General features: G+C 44.5%; 1 protein-coding gene across 7 annotated transcripts in view; it reads left to right on the forward strand.

The window, feature by feature from the left end:
- Positions 1 to 13,933, forward strand: part of LOC144116361 (serine/threonine-protein kinase Nek7-like) — a 131,526-nt gene that overhangs the window by 54,230 nt on the left and 63,363 nt on the right. For 5 of the 7 annotated variants that reach the window (XM_077651136.1, XM_077651132.1, XM_077651133.1 and 2 more), the window contains exon 3: positions 2,594 to 2,682. The exons of the other annotated variants lie outside the window; for them this stretch is intronic. In XM_077651136.1, the coding sequence (XP_077507262.1) occupies positions 2,594 to 2,682 (89 nt within the window). The remainder of the gene's footprint in view (positions 1 to 2,593; positions 2,683 to 13,933) is intronic. 7 annotated transcript variants of the gene reach the window in all.

Below are 13,933 nucleotides of genomic sequence, written 5' to 3' on the forward strand. Positions count from 1 at the left end.
ACGTCTTCTCCACAGTCGAGTTCAAATCCGGGTGCTATCTCCATTTCATCTAGAAAGAGAACAGTCTTTTTCTGCGTCCTCTATTCCCTCTGCTTTCGACCTCTTTTTGTCGATCACTTCATGCAGGATACCTGGCAGAAACTCTGAATTCTTCTGGCTAACGTTCTGCTTAATGGGAGAGGGTAGCCAATCTTTCTGAGCGTTTCATACCCAGTGGTTTCACAAGCAAATTTAATTTTTAGGTCTTGCTTTACTCTTTGCGCTGATCATGAATTGCCACGATTGTTGTTTGGAGAAAGGGCACGAATTTGGTCTTGATTTAAAAACTTCGTATTTTGTGAGAAATTAGCTTCCTCTTTCTGCAGCTTGCGATTCTGCTTCTGTAGTTTTTAGACACTGTTCTTAGATTCTTTGTGGTGTTGTTTCAGCCTATTATTGGCTACTGTGAGATGTACTATCTTCTTCCTCAGCTCTGCTACCTCAGAATCAAAGGGTTGGGTCGCACGAACCACTGCAGTTTCTCATGAAGTGCCTGTTAATAACTCCATAAAATTTTTAGACCTGACTGTTTTTTAATGATGTTCATGTATGCTGGGCCTTTGAACCTAGAAGCAGGAAGCCTCTACTTCCATACTGCTCTTCACACTCTAAGCTAGTGAAACGAAGCATTGCCACATCTTGTTTCAGCAATGCCATGAAAAAATCTTGGAGGCATAAATAAGACCACACACAGTTTTTCATGCCAGGTTGAAAGGCTTGTTGTTGCAGGATACCCGCTTCACATGTTAACTTCGGTGGCGGAGGGAATGCTCAAGAAGTTGAAACTTGGCGCTACTGCCAACCAAGTCAGCCGAGGAAAAAACGTATCCGTAATTCCTTACATTCATGTTTTATCGCACAATTTGAAAAGAATAGGAAAACGAGCTGGAGTAGATGTGTTTTCAGCCCTTGTAAAATTGAGGACCTTGTGTGCCCGTGTAAATCGGCCAAACAAAACACGTCGCGATGTTCCTGTGTGCACGAAGAAGCATGAGAAGAAATATGTTCAGTGCCAAGACAACTTGGTATATTCAATTCCTCCGTCTTTTGGTCGGTCGTACGTTGGCCAAACTGGTGGGTGTTTAAATGAAAGAATTAAGGAGCACAACAATAATGTGAAGAGTGCCGTCCGCCATATCGGGATTCACTGTCGGGATTGCTCATGCCGCCCAATGTTCAAGAGCAGTAAAATTGTAGCAAAAAGCAAAGACCAGCTCACAAGGGAGATAATTGAGGCATCAGAAATCATGAGGATAGGTGCGCAATGCATAAGCACCCCTTCTGTTGCTATCTCGGAAAAAGAACACGGATACCTAATGTCATAGATTACGTGCTTCGGCAAAGCTTTCGCACAATCACAAAGATAGGCTGTGAAACGAGATTTTTTCTTATTTTTTCTTATTTTGTCTTGTTTTTATCTGTTTTTCCGTTATTCTGTGATACCAGCGTGTATTTAACCACTGCATGTTGCCCTGAATAAATTTATTCTGTTGTTAGTTCAGTGCTGTGTTTTGTCCCTTTCTGTTTGGCTTTGAGCCGTTGCGCTGGTTTACAAGAACTAAGTTTCTTGAGGCCGTACATCCATGGTGGTCGAAGTAAGTTGCTCACTAGAATTGCTGCTTGCTGTACCCACCAATGTCTCATTTATCACTCCGTCAGACGATGAATCCACTGGAAGATATTCTTGCGTGTTTAAGGGAAGGACGTCTCTCACTTCTGGTGAAGAACCTTGTGCGGCAGCGTCATCACTGAGTAATGCAGGCACATGCGCACTTCGGTCCCTTGGTGGCCTTCGCTCTTTAGCAAGTTCTGGAAGCAGATAAATAAGCAAAAGTAGCAGATTACATATTTAAAATAGTTGTCCTTTTGCAAAACTCCGAAAGTAAGCTTTTCTGCATTGCAGAGAATCCTTCACCATGGCGGCCCATCCTAAACCTCACGTGCAGCTGTTTTTCACCCCTTCAACAAAATTAGTGGCTAGGCAAAGCTGGTGCTAATCCGTTTATTCCGACAGTGTGTCTTGTAAAGGAAAGGAACGCGGCATTGTTCAGGCTATATATATCTGCAGCACTGCACCTTTTTTTTTTTACCCCAAAGCTGGTTTGGTGGCCGGGGTGAAGGAATTTTGTTGTGCCAAGAAGCTGACCTCCAAAGTTTTGAAAAAGGTCCATAGAAGACGGGCCAGAAAATTTAATATGCATGCACACCAACCACTTCCTCACTCAACATTTTCAAATGTAGACGACGAGGCGATAAGCAACATGGCAACAAACACCAAGGCTAACAGGTATCTGACCTCGGAATGAGAACACCGTTGGGACAGCATTGGGCTTGAGCTTCTTCCATCCGTCCGCGCGGTTTTGTTCGAAGCTCTTGTCTTCGAAATGAGCCTGCAGATGAATTTTTTATTGGAATTAGCCCCAAATTTCCTGCTCGATAATAAAAACAATGAACAAAGCACGCAAGAAAACAAAGTAGTCCAAATATATAAGTCGAATTACTCTAATGAGCGCCTCAATCTGCACATAATATATTCTCTTAATCTCATTTACAGACCTAATGCGGCAGCGTTGGACGAAGCATCGGGCTAACAGTCAGCGCACGCTACCCAACGCAGCATATGTGTCAAAAACTAGAAAAATCGTAAGTAAATTAATCCGTATTGGCTTCTAGACGATCCAGATGCACAGTAATTGCAACAGCGTATCTTCCCTCGCTTGTTCTCGTCCTCTGTGCCTTGATTCGTGCTGGCCGCGGTTCGCTGACAAGCACCTCGTAAAGGCAATTATTTTCTAATGAACAGAAGCGGCGAAAGCACGTTTGGTATGCAACCACTTGCGAAAACATTGTGACATGCAATTTCGGATGCAAACAGGCGAGCGACAGGCAATGGCCGGTTCGGTGCTGAAGCGTGCCTTTTTTTTACGCCGAGCAAAACGAATAGTGCGGAAATGACATCTGACTAATAAAAATGTGCTACACTTAACTGGCTAAACGCAAAAGCGGTAAATCGCAACAAAACAGCACTGAAGCAACATGCGGCACTTACACCACAGACACATGAGGAGTTCGTCGGTTGCCACTTGTCACGCTTGATACAGACCAGTCACAGAAGCCTCCTTTTCGGGTCTCTTGGAAACTGGAACATCCTCCAACCATTTCTCGAATGGTTGGAGCACTGAGGAACACAACATCCAGGCATTGCACGGCGATGAAAGGCGCGCGAACGCAGGTGCGCAGCAGTGACGCCCGCATGACAGTAGAGCGGCGAGGTCGACACGGGGAACGCAATGGCGAAGGGAGCGCGCGAAAACCGGTTTAGGTGGCGTCTAGTGGTTCAAAGGGTGACTTCACCCTAAGCGGGGGCGCGCGCATCGAGGCACCCTAGCCTGCCCGGGCGCTGCATTTTTTTTTTCGCTGAGGCTTCTACGAGGCACCGCATGGCGCCGCCGCTGGATACGGCCCCGTCGGCGCATACAATTGTGACTTTATCTGGTCGCCTGCGCTCGCTCGCGCTGACGGGAGTTTCACCTCCTATATAGTCTTGCTCCGTGGCCTAGGATAACATTATGCGTTGAGTGAGGCAGCACGGCAGATTCCGCTGAGAACAGTGTTCCACCCAGACACACCTTGGCACTACACACTCCCACAAGACACAACAAGGCGCCGTTCACTCCATGACCTAGCCATGACTCGGGAAATTTCACTCTTGTCTGTCGTTGATTTTAGCCACCGATCAGATAATCTGCTCTTGGTTACTTATACCCACTTAAAATCTAGTTTTCCTTCACTGCTGTGAGTAAATCAGCCCCGCTGCTTTCCACTGGAGGGTAAAGCCCTTGACAAAAAGTATCAAGTGTTCAGCCGTTTCCTCCTCTCCACACAGACTGCATAGCGTGTCTATTTGGTGGTACCAGACTCTGTATGTCTTAGTCTACAAAACTCTCAGGCTGGCCTTGAACAACAAAAAGCTTCTCCTACAATTATCATAGATATTTTCTCTGGCAATTTCCTGCTTAAAGATTCTGTATGTTCCCAGTGCCGATTTCGTCAGCATCTTTGCTTTCCACAGAGTCTCTGTTTCTTTAATCTTTTTCTTAACCGATAATTGCTGATTTGCCCCCCAACTGCTGTCCAGATATTTGCTTGTCAATTTTCTAGTTCACTTTCTCCATTTCGTGTCAACACTCCTTATGTACAGGTATCTGAATGCTTTCCTAGCCCACTGCTTTTCCCGCATTTTTCTCAATCGCTTCTCAAATTCTATCTTACTGCTAGCCTCTGCTGTCGAACGACGCCCATCCCATATCACCCTGTACCCCCTGATTTGGTGCATTGCCATGTGCTCCCAAAGCTAGCCTCCCTACGCCGCGTTGTTTGATTTCTAACCTTGCTTGAACATCTGGTCTCATGCACAGGACTGCATTGCCGAATGTCAAGCTAGGAACCATCACCCCTTTCCAGATCCCTCTTACCACTTCATACCTATTGTAATTCCACAGTGCCCTATTTTTCATGACAGCTGCATCATTCCTACTAGCTTTATTCGTTACATATTTTTCATGCTCTGTCAGACACTCAGCACCGTTATTTATCCACACCCCAAGATACTTGTACTCATCCACTACTTCTAACGTGAACTCCGGTATTCTATGCTCGCCGCCCTCATCATTAAATGTCATGCCTGCAGATTTTTCCTTACTAAACTTGAAACCTAATCTATCTCCCTCTGTACTGCATATGTCTAACAACTATTCTGCAGGTCTTCCTTGTTGTCAGCCATGAGCACTATATCATCGGCATATATTAGTCCTGGTAATTACTGTTTAATCCATTCCCCTTGCTTGAAAAAAAAAGGTTGAAGTCTACTCCGCTCCTCTCTATTTTTGGTCTCTAACCCTTGTAGGTACAACATGAACAAAAAGTAGACTGAGGACATCCTTGCCTAAGCCCCCCACTGTATTTCTATAGACCAGAATCCAGAGCCGCTCTCGGACGCTGCCGTTTTCCGCCGACTGGCACGCCGCTGTGCGGGCGTTTCTTTGGGGACTGCGGGGCTGCGGCAGCTCCGTGGCCCTGCCTGCATGTAGCCTTGAATTACTGCCCTGCGTGTGCTAAAAAACATTGTCCAGCATACTTCCACAGTGTGGTTGTATTGCAGGAAGTTTTTGCGTTATCATAAGGATAAAATTGATGTGTTCATCATGACATTTAGTTCGGCATTCACGTTAATTATGCTGGCGCTTAGCACGCGCTCGCGCTTGTATTGCTATCGTCTTGGTGCTCCATCACAGAGAAAATTTTTTTGGTCAGTATCAAGCATTATGTACACAGCTAACATGCAATTTCAATTCCTATATGCTCTTAATCCTTCCTGCCGGCCATAAAGCACCAACCACAAATAGGGCTTTCTTCTCGCCAGCTACGTGGTGTGCCAGTTACATTAACAAATTATCGCTGTGAGCTCAACTTAGTCGCAGGGCTAACAGAAAACAATTTTTGTCATGGTTAATGCGGTCTGTTGCACAAAAACGTATTTTCGCTTAATTTATGAAAGATTGAATCAATATCAGCAGAGAGGCCACCTTTCACGAATTCTGCGGCACGAAGTCGCGTTTATTTTATTCAGAAGCTCTCGGTGCGTGTGGGAGTGACATGTAGCCGATAAATTATGTGCAACATTTCTTCGTTTTTAAAATTTTCCTGTCATCCTTGTTCCTCATCCCCTTCTAGCCGAATACCTTGATCTGTAACTGTAAACCTTTGCTCTAGCTTAGTCTTATCACTCATGGATTTGAGATGTTACCAAAGTTTCTGAGCTGCTTTTCTATCCTTTTTATTTACTTTTGACATCCATTGGGCACCCTTTCTTCTGATTTTCACATTAATCAAATAGAATGCGTCCCTTCTACACTTTATGAAGGTATCCCATTTTCTGTCTACTTCAACTTCTGGTTCCCCCTCTTCTTGGAATATTGATGTTTCCTGGATGCTTTTTTACGTTTCTCTATGGCCCTCTTGACCTCCTCATCCCACCAACTCTTGGGTTTGCGTCTTTTCCCTTTTAGCTTTACTCGCACCTTAGCTAGCTCTAGCTCCAGTAATCCAGTTAATTTGGTATAAGTCCATTCTGTTTCACTATCCTCAAACATTACTTTCTCAATTTGTTTGCCTGCTGCTTCCAATTGCTCTTCTCAGTAAAAATTCCCCCCTGATTGTTCATCTTGCTTCAGTCCTACATTGCTTTTTCTTCTGAAGCTCAACTTGATACGCTTGTGGTCACTACCTAGACCTCTGGAACCATGTTCAACTATGCTCATTACCCCTAATCTATTATACATCCTCTGTGACATTAGTGCATAATCTGTCGTCGAGTGCAGACTCCCTGCCTCCCATGTTATGAGCCCTTCGCACTTCCCGGTACTGTTGCATAAAACTAAATCATGCCTGTCACACATGTCCTGCAGTATGCTTCCTATCGAATCTGTGTACCCATCCAGGTCTTCTATATGGGCGTTCATGTCGCCTAATATAATTATCTCGCCCTGTCCTCCTAGCTCATCAATGTCGTTTGCAATACGTTCTAACATTTTCCTGTTTTCCTCTTTGGCGTTAGCTCCTGTCCACAGGTATACCAAGCCAAGGAGTGTTTGCTCCCCTGCCACTTTTCCTTTTAGCCATAAATGTTTCTTGCATCCCAGTTTAACCCTTTGGAAATTCATACTTTTATGAATGAATGCCCCAATTCCACCCCCCTTTCTGCTGCCCTCTGTTCTATTGCAATATTCCCATGCGTAGTCTGGTTTACAGGGTGGTTGCTCCATGTCCCTAATATGTGTTTTCGCTAACCCGTATACTATTAATTCCTCTCCTCTTAACTGTTCTTCTGTTTCCTCTTATTTCAGCCTGTTCCTGCCACCTTGCATGTTAATGTATGCTAATCATATGAATTAGCTCTGCACTGGCGCTCGTGTCTGTTTCTTTTCCTATGGTTCCTTTGTTTAGAAGAGTGTGTCGTCGGGCAAGTTGGCTTTGCATGATATAAAAGAAGTGGGCACGAAATTTGGACAAGGAATGAGAAGAAACACAAACGACATCAGACAAGCACTACTACCAAACATTTATTGAGGTGTGACTCACGGAATGTGTAGAAAAAATACGAGCATGCGCAAAGACAGTGGACGCACACACGTCAAACAACCGCATTTCGATTATGGCAAAAAAGAATTAAGATAAGCACATCCAACGGTATAAATCTGCGAAGAAGCATCACTCGCGCAGCGATCAGATAACCTTTTAATATGGAAGGCCTCCAGCACAAGTCGACCTTTTACATTCCATCGTTTCTTTGATCTTGGTTCTTCCTTTTCTACACTTGGTGCCCTCAAGGCTCTGGGTGCCCCCAAAAAAGTTGTTGTCTGGTGGCCCGTTCTACCCCCACCCTCTTGCCAGTGGCGCCACTGTAGTGAATGCCATCCTGAGCAAAAGGGTGGGTGCTATCCTCATACATGTCCCTGTTAACTTCCAAGTCACCGACTCATTACCCTAAATGCACGGTTAGGCTCAACGAGCCCCCTTTCCATCCCACTTCACAAACATAACTTCATGGACATAACTTCACAAAGAACACATTCCTCTTCACCCAGCATTGCTTTTAGGTCAAGATGCACTTATTGATATCCCAAATGTCTTTAGCTTTTTAAGGGAAGCACGTCTCCTTGAAAAGCTCTGAATTCCGACAGGACTTGTCGGGCTAGTTGGTTGATCATAATGCAAAAAAGACGAACTGCGCAACAAGAACACGGACGAAAGGGAGGCAGACACACACTAACGCAGACTTACAACTTTACTAAAGGAAGGCATACAAGGCAAATATATGTAGCGATCCCCAACGCACTTCAAATCTGATCAATATGGCACGTGACAATCTGCCCAGGCGATAAACAGACCACACAAGAACCAACCGCTTACAAGATAATCTTATACCGGGCCGGCCCTTTCTATGGAAACAAAAGCAAAGGAACGCTTAGCGACAGTGCACACTTGAGAATTACGCGTTCTGCAAAGTTAGGAAATTCATAACAAAAACCACACCACTGTAGCCATCTGATACCACTGAAGCTCGAACCGCTTACAAGCGCAGGTGCTGACACCAAAACCGAGAGACGAAGCACTCCCCCTTTTAAAGCAAACAAAACGGGAAACAAAAACAACCACATCGGTCATCGTCAAAAAACAAAAAAACGGTGAAAAAAGGCACCAGGTCAAAAGGGTAAAAAAACCATGAATCAGCTCAAGAAGCTACGTCACAAAAACAGTGAAAATAGGCACCGAGTCATTTAAAAAAACAAAAAGATGAAAGACTGGACAACAGTTTAAGACAACAACGGTTTTAAAAACGGGGGGTGAATGAAATCCAAAGCATAGGAAAACATCTCAAACCATGACAGAACCGAAACAAAACTGAGATCGCTAATCAAATGAACAACGAAAGCATCAAACGCAATCAGGAGGCACTGCTCAATCACCAGGGCACAAACAGGCCACTAGGCTACACATGCCCCCGCAAAAACGAAAATTCTTTGGATGATAAGGAAATGGAAGCCTTGCTAACACAGTTGTCCGTAGTGCCGATGTAAAATGTTTCGACGACGAGACGCTCCCATTTGTCATTCAATCTGGCCAGAAGTTCCGGCTTTTCCGTCTTTTGGTTCGAAAAGACGGAATTTCTGGCCTTGTGGAGTTATAACCCTGTTACATGGGCACTTCCGATCCTCATTGAGTCAGCGCTAATCGAATTCAATGCATATCAAAGGTTTTCACTCAGCCATTCTCAAGTGCAATTGAGCCTGATCCTGCTTGGCTCGATCACGATTCTCCGAGCGCGCTTGAGGTTTAAAGCGCACTCTCACCCTCACCGAGCTATAAAATAGACCGAAGCAAGTTAGTAAAGAAAATGCATGAATGTTAACGTAAAAGCAAGTTAATAAAGCTAAAGCATGAATGTTAACATATAAATTGATTAAAATGAATCACAGGCCTTTTGTAGTGCACCATGCCTGCTATACAAAGACACGTTTATAAATAATCTCAACACCAGGCTCTACCAATAGTGCAAACAAAGCTAGCGGTCCGATGTGTTTGCCGGCTGACGCTGCGACTGCTTTCGCTGTGTCTTGTCGCACAACTGACAAAAGTATGTTGGCGAAGAAAAGAAGTTTAAAGAATCGCAGTCATCGCCTCGCACGGTGGACATTAGCATGCTACGGATGTCGGCAGAACATTTGGTGCCACTCTGTGCACATGAGGGAAACTTCTCAGTGAGCACTTAACAGAAATCGTTTATTAGGGACGGGAGGCAAGATACAAGGCAGTTAAGAAAAAGAGATTTGGAACCTGCAGAGACTGTGACTCTGCTCTCCTCTAACTCATTTGTTTGCGGCTCCATTGAGTAGCTTAGGCGGCCAGGAGAGTTTCGGTTTCTTATGGTGCTTCGTGTGTATGAGCTTTGTATGCCCCGTGGTTTTGTTTTTGACATGCCTCGATTTACATGTGCCGAACACCAGAGGAACTCCAAGTGCCGCTTCAAGTGCTACTAACCTTCGAAGGAGCCTGTTCAGGCTGGTCAGATTATCGCCACGGTCGATGAAAAACTATGATGGCACGATGGTCGGTGATCGTACAAGGCGCTGCAGTTAGCAGTATAACGAGCACTTGTGTCTTCGTACGCTCGCCCGACAAAACATTCCCAGCTGTGCCAGTCAGCGCCGTTGCACGGTGCAGCAGGAGGCGTCGAGGAGGTTTCCCACGGTTGCAAGGGCCTGTTTCTTTTTTTTTGCACAACAAACTGATGGGTGCTCAAGGGCGCTCGCATTTAAAGTTGGCGGCTTGAAAGTAAAGCCGACGCACGACGCTTCAACGGGTTCCATGCGTTTCCGGAGGTATGGGGTCCACTGGATCAGGCTCTCGCTCTCACTTGCATGTCCCTTCAGGTGTGTACTGTGAATGGATTAAATTAGTTGAGAGCTCGAATACAACAGCTCCGCCCTACTGCCAAAGAAAACTTACTTCAATATTGAATCGCGCAACCTTCCTTTGTCAACCTCAGAGATTCGTGGATCCATGAAGGAAGGAAAATTCCTCCAAGGTGGCGTCTCTTGTCCTATGACGTCATCACGCTTGTACTTGTGAGATTGGCCTGTGGCGGCGATACCTGTACAAGAGCTTTGTTTTCAGTAAGAGTGTCGTTTTTGTGATCTCGAGCTGGTATTCTATTGATACTAGCCAACTTCAATTTCTCCTTATTGTCCCTTTAACTTAAGGAGTACCTGCAGTGTGGTTCTTTTTCTCTCCTAGTACCTGTAGCATGCTGCAGGTTTTCTAATACTGTGCAGTGTGGCGCATCTGCTGCTGTGCTTTGTCTGTTAGCGGTAGATCCAGTTTTATGTCAAATGATGTCAATTTTTGTCTCAATAAATGAAGGGCTCTTTGGGTGTCTAGTAGGTACTTAGAAACAGCACGAAGAAACGCGGACACCACAAAGAAATGACACACACGAGTGCTGACTCACAACTGAATTTTTATTTTGAAGGAAAGATGCTTAAATTGAAGAAGACATGAGAGGGTGGGTAACAATGCTGCTGCAGTGATAACCGGCAGTAGGTAGCAGCATGGTAGTTTTAGCAGGTCGTCTGGTGATGGTGATACTGTACTTAGCCTTAGCCTTATTGTTCTGCATCTGGTATTTAGGGCCCTTCATCATCATCATCATCATCATCAGCCCTACTACACCCACTGCAGGGCAAAGGCCTCTCCCATGTCTCTCCAATTAACCCTATCCTTTGCCAGCTGCATCCACCCTTTGCCTGCAAACTTCTTAATCTCATCCGCCCATCTAACCTTCTGCCGCCCCCTGCTACGCTTACTTTCTCTTTGAACCCACTCCGTTGCCCTTAAAGACCAGCGGTTATCTTGCCTTCGCATTACATGTCCTGCCCAAGCCCATTTCTTTCTCTTGATTTCGACTAGGATGTCATTAACCCGTGTTTGTTCCCTCACCCACTCTGCCCGCTTCCGATCTCTTAACGTTACACCTATCATTTTTCTTTCCATGGCTTGCTGCGTTGTCCTTAACTTAAGCTGAACTCTCTTCGTTAGCCTCCACGTTTCTGCCCCATAGGTGAGTACCGGTAAGATTATGCTGTTGTACACTTTCCTCTTGAGGGAAATTGGTAAACTGCCCTTGATTTTCTGGTAAAACCTGATTTCTCCCAATTCCTGCACCCTGATCAATGTTTGTTCAGTATATAGCTGCAGAACAGATATTCAGCTTTAACTGAGGAAGACAGTCTTAATGCTTATACAATGAACGATAATCTGACAGCTATCATTAGGGAGTGCACAGTAGATGTAAGCAGTAGGACGGTTCGACATGATACCGGCAGGCTATCTCAGGAGACGAAAGATCTGATTAAGAAATGCCAAAATATGAGGGTGTCTAACCCTACAGACAGGATATAACTAGCATTAATAAATAAGTGCAAGAGTAGCCAACATAAGAAAGTTTAATATGGAAAGAATCGAGCATGCTCTAAAGAATGGAGGTTGCCTAATAGCTGTGAAGAGGAAACTAGGCATAGGTAAAAACCAGATGTATGCGCTTAGAGACAAGGAGAGCAATGTCATTAGCAATATGGATAGCATAGTTAAAGTAGCGGAAGACTTCTAACAAATCTGTACAGTAGCCAATTTAATCGGAACGGTGATGAGAGAGACAGTTGTGCACAGCAATACGTCATCCCACCACTAACGAAAGAGGAATTAAAGAAAGCCTTAGGAGCAATGCAAAGAGGAAAAGCAGCTGGTGAGAACCAGATAACAGCAGATCTGTTGAAGGACGGAGGGGAAATAGTGCTAGAAAATCAAGGCACCTTGTATACTCAATGCCTTGTGATCTCAACCGTGCCAGAAGCTTGGAAGAATGCAAACATTATCTTAATTTATAAGAAAGGAGACGCCGAGGACTTGAAAAATTATAGACTGATCAGCTTACTGTCCGTTGCCTACAAGGTATCTACTAAGGTAATCGCTAACAGAATCAGGGCAATCTCAGACTTTAATCAACCAAATGATCAGGCAGGCTTTCGTAAAGGATATTCAGCAATAGATCATATTCACACTGTCAATCAGGTGATAGAGAAATGTGCTGCATATAATCAGCCCCTATATATAGCCTTTATTGATTATGAGAAAGCATTTGGCTCAGTGGAAACCTCAGCAGTCATACAGGCATTGTGGAATTGGGGTGTAGATGAGCCTTATGTCAAAATACTGGAAGATATATAAAGGAATGGCACAGCTACCTCCATAAAGTCAGCAATAAAATTGCAGTAAGGAAGGGTGTCAGGCAAGGAGACACGATCTCGCCAATGCTGTTCACCATTTGTTTATGATAGGTATTCCGAGGCCTGAATTGGGAACAGTTGGGAATAAGAGTTAATGGAGAATACCTAAATAATCTGCGATTTGCTGATGATATTGCCTTGCTGAGTCACTCGGGAGATGAACTGCAAATCATGATCGATGAGTTAAGACAGATAAAGCAGTACGGTGGGTCTTAAAATTAACATGCAGAAAACCAGAGTAATGTTCAATAGTCTAGCAAGGGAACAGCAGTTCAGAATAGGCAGCGAGGTGCTGGAAGTGGTAAAGGTCTACATAGGGCAGGTAGTGACAGCTGATCCAGATCATGAGAGGGAAATAAATAGAAGGATAAGAATTGGGTGGAGCACATATGGCAGGTTTTTTCAGATCATGAATAGCAGGTTACCAATTTCCCTCAAGAGAAAAGTGTACAACAGCTGTATCTTGCCGGTACTCACCTACGTGGCAGAAGCGTAGAGGCTAATGAAAAGGGTTCAGGTTAAGGACAACGCAGCGAACCATGGAAAGAAAACTGACAGGTGTATCGTTAAGAGACTGGAAGCGGGCAGAGTGGGTGAGGGAACAGACGCATGTTAATGACATCCTAGTCGGAATCAAGAGGAAGAGATGTGCTTGGGCAGGGCATGTACTGCAAAAGCAAGATAACCGCTGGTCTCTAAGGGTAACGGAGGGGTTTCCAAGAGAAGGCAAGCGTAGCAGGGGGCGGCAGAAGGTCAGGTGGGCAGATGAGATCAAGAAGTTTGCAGGCAAAGGGTGGATGCAGCTGGCAAAGGACAGTGTTAATTGGAGAGACATGGGAGAGGCCTTTACCCTGCAGTGGGTGTAATCAGGCTGATGATGATGATCAATGTTTATAAAATCGTGTTAAATCCTTTTTTACTTGTAAACTGCCTTTTGGAAACATTTTACTATTGTAAACAGCTGAGCTTAGTTTCTCTGTGGAAACTAGCAGCTACTCTATGACAAATATCTCCATGTCTAATTCCTGATCTAATTCTTGGATTTCTACTTTGTTACTCGAGGCAATGATTAGCTTCCTGATGTAGTGAAACTGTACCCATTAAAATTGTCCTAGGCATTTGGCTTTTTTTACCTTATTTGTCAAAGTAAACTGGTTCATTTCCCACAACAAACAGCTGCCAGTGGCTATTTTATTCATTCTGCAAGTTACACTTTCCTTTGAAAAGGCAAGGTGTTGGAAGTCTCAAAAAGGTCCGAGAAGGATGTAGTTGTGTGTAAAACACTTTTGATATCTCAGCTTTGTCCTTAGGTGACACGGTTGACGAACAGGGCAAGAAAATGGCTTGCGCTTTAGCATTACTAAGCATGAAATATTGTGCGAAAGCGCAGTAGGCCACCTAAATTTTGAGGGTGGGCCAAACCCATTCTGGGAGTGTCTGTTCCAAATCTGGGTCAACTCAATTTTCAGGGATGGGCCAATTCAATTTTG

This window comes from Amblyomma americanum, chromosome 1 (genome assembly GCF_052857255.1).
Source record: "Amblyomma americanum isolate KBUSLIRL-KWMA chromosome 1, ASM5285725v1, whole genome shotgun sequence".
Lineage (NCBI taxonomy): Eukaryota > Metazoa > Arthropoda > Arachnida > Ixodida > Ixodidae > Amblyomma > Amblyomma americanum.